This window comes from Colius striatus, chromosome 12 (assembly GCF_028858725.1).
Source record: "Colius striatus isolate bColStr4 chromosome 12, bColStr4.1.hap1, whole genome shotgun sequence".
NCBI lineage: Eukaryota > Metazoa > Chordata > Aves > Coliiformes > Coliidae > Colius > Colius striatus.
The window spans coordinates 8,904,887-8,908,680 of record NC_084770.1 but is presented as its reverse complement, the minus strand read 5'-3'; the positions used below and the strand labels follow the sequence as shown (position 1 = coordinate 8,908,680).

Genomic DNA, 3,794 nt, shown 5'->3' with positions numbered 1-3,794 from the left:
CAGCTCATTCCCAGGCACATCACCCCCAGCAGTGCAGGGCCCCTGCCTTTGTCCTTCTGCTGCCTGGAGGAATATTGATCTTGTGCTGGGGCTACAAGCTACTTACATCCAGCTTCTGGTCACTAAGGAGCCCATGGCCACAGCTCTTAGGGGAAAAAGCTCCAGCTGCCTTTGCAATACATGGTGGTCTGTCTTTAAGCCTCAGTGCTTTGGCAGCTCAAGGAGTAGAATCACAGAATGTTTTGTATTAAGTGACCTTAAAGATCATTGAATAAGCCTGGTCAGGCCCAATGCCAACAATTACTGCACTTACAGGGATGAAGACAAAAATTTCAGTAGCACCGGTTGGAACAATCAACTGCCAGAGAGAAACTGATGGGGTTTCTGTCAGACTCCCTCTCCCAGGCTTCGGGTGTGCTGCTCCCAAAGGCAGGCAGTGGAGGATCATTTCCAGGAAAAGGGAGGCTTTCCAGGCAGGAGAAATCTGAGCAACACACCACTATGCCAAAAATAGAGGACTTGTTTGGAACATGAGGTATACACCCTGTTAAAACCTGCCCTTCCTTCCTGCCTGCCCCCCAGGCCCCGCAGAAACAGCTCAGTTTAGGCACTGCAAGCCCAGGCTCAGGGTCACAGCATGTAGTTCCTCTGCCCCTTTTGCAGGCGTGGGAACCTGGGCTTCTCACTTGTACAAACTCTCAGCTGGAGGACACACAAAAAACCTTCAGCAATACTTTTTAATTTTTAAAAAGTAAAATTGTTTCTTCAAGCAGGTTAAAATCGCTTATTCATAGAAAGAGCCCACAGAATTAGGTCAAAATCAGATGTGTGTAGAAAGCCTGTGCCAGCCTTCAGCAGAGCACCAAGCATGTGAGGATGAGGAATTTGCTTGTGTGCATTCCCACAAAAATCATCACAGGCAATGAAATAAAAGCATGTGCAGCAAACAGGCTAGTGGTGCTTGCAGGAAGGGCAACACGGCTGTTAGTAAATCTTGGTGGCAGCTGTGTCCACAAACTGTCCTGGATCCCTCCTTGCCAGGGATTCTTGGCCCTGCTCCGAGCTTGTCTGGGCAGCCCATCAGTAGTGTCTGTCTCTGGATCTGCTATGGAGCAGGCCCAGCAAGGAGAAGGCACCAGCAGCAACTGTTACAAACCCAATGGCACCAATTGCTCGGGTGGCCTGCAAAGGAGAAATAAAATACAGGCTGGAAACAAGATGAACTTCTTTTTTTTGTTACCCCCAGGCATGCTAATGAAGAACAGGCAGGGCTAATCAAGGCAATTAAATGTATGACACTTGCCCCATTAGCAGAGAGGGTAACACTCAGTGTTTTACCCTGAGGCAGTGGCATTCAGTAAGAGTCACTGTGAAGGTGCAGACAGACCATACTGAACTTACTGGTCCAGGACCTCCAGTGAGGCCAGAGGGAGTGACAGTTTGGACCCCACGCTTGGAGCTTTGCCATCCCCATGCTGTTTGCAGGCTGTGTCTGAGTCCAGGGGCCCAAAGAGAGCAGCCACGAGGTGCACTGGGAGGTGTGCAGGGGCTCACCCTGCACTGCTCACCTGGTTGGAGACCGCCTCACCGTAGCGGAGCATGGTCACAAAGTGCTCACAGTTGCTGTCCAAGACGTTGTAGGACACCTCCTTGTTGACGAAGGACTGAGCACGCTGGATGATCACATGCACGGGGAGCGGAGTGCAGGTATTGTCGTACTTGTTGTTGACACGGTAGGTGTTGCTTCCCACCACGTCCTTCAGGAGCTGAATCTTCACCCGGGCCCTGTTGCTGAACACTGACGCAGCACTGCCAAGTATGGAAGTAGGCCCTTCATCTGAGGAAGGCAGTGATGGGATAAGCCAGGCAGGCCCTCTCTGGCCCCTCCAAAACTTCAGAGAGGTTTCTGGATGGCTCCTGGAAGGGCTATCTACATAACACAGGGTCCACCACGAGCCCACAGCTTTGGGGCTCCCAGCTCACCCCGAAGTCCCCTCTGCACCCTGCCATGCTGTGCCAGCCTTACCTTCGGGCACCACGTTGATGACGTACCCATCCCCCAGGTACAGCGCCCAGTGCTGGTAAAGTGGCCGGAAGACCTCAATCAGGTCCCCGGGCTCCGGGTCACAGGGGCTGCTGGCACTCATAGCTGCCATCTCAAGAATGAGATCTCAGGATACACCCCTCTTGCTGGGTAAGATCAGTATAAGGCACGGTGGAAGAGGACAGCCTGGGATGCGCACAGGGCATCTGCTGGGGGACAGGAGGTGGGGAGATCATTAGAGCCCGGCACTGGCACGCTGCTGCGGAGATCCACCGCCCTTGCCTCCCCGCCGGGTCCCCGCTCCCCGCCGGGTCCCCGCTCCCCGCCAGTCCTGCCTGCGGATGACGCGCTGCCGGCCGGGGCTGGCACGCCGCGCCTGGCCCCGGCTCGCCCCCGCTCCTCCCGCGCCTCCCGCTCCCAACCGTGCCCACCACTCCCCCACCGCAAAACGCCGCCGGTCCCCTCCGGCCGCTCTGCGGAGTCCCGTCGGGGCTCTGCGTGTGTTGGCACCAGAACGGCGAACGATCGCAGCTCCCGGGGGTTCCGCGGGGTGCGGAGCCCGACCCCAGGCTCTGGGACACCCCGTAAGCTCGGCAGAGCCGCGGCCACCGCCGGCACCCCGGAGAGGTCCCGTCCCGCTGGAGCTCACCCCCAGCGCCCGTCCCGCCGCCGCCGCGTCCGGACACCGCCTGGGCTGGGGGCTGGGCCGCCGCCCGCTCCTCCCGGCCGCTGGAACTGGGGAGGGGCCGGGCGGCTTTGCGTCGTGTCCGGGGAGCTGGCCGCTCGGCGTTCCGGAGGGTGTTCCTAAAGCGGTCGGGCGGAAGAGCTGCTCCCGCTCCCGGGCAACGTGGGCGGCCGCTCTAGGAACACCCCGCCGCCTCCCTGCGAGCCTTTGCCACGGCTCCGGGTCACCGCCGGCCGCGGGGCCGGGAAGCGAGCGTCGCTCGTCAGGGAGCCTTTCACGGGGAAAAGGGATGCTGCTACTGTTTCATTTTTTTTTGCTGGTGAAAAGAAGCAAAAGGAGGTGGAGGTTCAGACTAAATCCCAGTGGTCATTTTAGGGCAAAGAAGCTGCTAGGATGGCTTGTCATGCTGTGGGCCGTGACACCTTTAGAAGATCAGAGGAGCCTTATGATTGTGCCCAGCAAGAGTTCTGTGACCCGAGCGCTGAGCAGGCAGGACCATCTCCTAAGCTATTGCTGGCACTATGAAGGAGGGTTCACTACCAATCAAACCGCTCTGGTGGGGTAAACAAAGCAATATATTTAAAGCCCAAAGGTTCAGAAGTCAGGTGAGCAAGCTGGTTGATTTGAAGGTCAGAACAGGGGAAGATTTGTCATCGTTCTGGCTTCTGTTGGCATGATACAGTTAATTCCGTGGAGCGTTTCCGTTAGTTTCTGTTACCATCTCTTGCTTCAAGTCTGAAGTATTTGCAGTGGAAAGCCAAGGCAATTATTGTGGTGCCGAGAAAACCCCAAGTGTATCCACAGAAATCTGCTTTAGCTGGGCACAGCCGGGCCCTGTGGCTCGGGAGGGTCGGGTTGGGATCCCGCGGGGCAGGGACGGGCCCGCGCTCCCCCCGCCCGCCGGGACGGGCGCTCACGGAGCCGCGCCCGTGGCAAACGCTGGCGCGCAGCTGCAGGCTGCTGCTGAACAGGCAGGAAACGTGCCTTTATGGTCGCGGTGGAATTCCAGCCTAAGGTTTGTGCATGAGTGGCTCTCTGGCGCTGATTTGTTTTTATTGTGTAACA

The 3,794-nt window shown here is 57.3% G+C and overlaps 1 protein-coding gene across 4 annotated transcripts; it reads right to left on the bottom strand.

Moving 5' to 3' along the window:
- Nucleotides 1-719: 719 nt before the first annotated feature.
- On the bottom strand, nucleotides 720-2,842 carry PLAAT1 (phospholipase A and acyltransferase 1). 4 transcript variants are annotated; one of them, XM_062006181.1, is made up of 4 exons: nucleotides 2,694-2,842; nucleotides 2,027-2,253; nucleotides 1,569-1,837; nucleotides 720-1,182 (listed from the first exon to the last, which is right to left on the bottom strand). In XM_062006181.1, the coding sequence occupies exons 2-4, from the start codon at nucleotides 2,154-2,156 to the stop codon at nucleotides 1,081-1,083; spliced, it is 501 nt and encodes a 166-aa protein (XP_061862165.1). In that variant the 5' UTR covers nucleotides 2,157-2,253; nucleotides 2,694-2,842; the 3' UTR covers nucleotides 720-1,080. The 4 variants fall into 4 exon arrangements, with proteins under 4 accessions (XP_061862165.1, XP_061862164.1, XP_061862168.1 ...); XM_062006180.1 differs by having other exon boundaries at nucleotides 2,027-2,250; XM_062006184.1 differs by lacking the exon at nucleotides 2,694-2,842 and adding an exon at nucleotides 2,487-2,680.
- Between the last annotated feature and the right edge of the window lie 952 nt (nucleotides 2,843-3,794).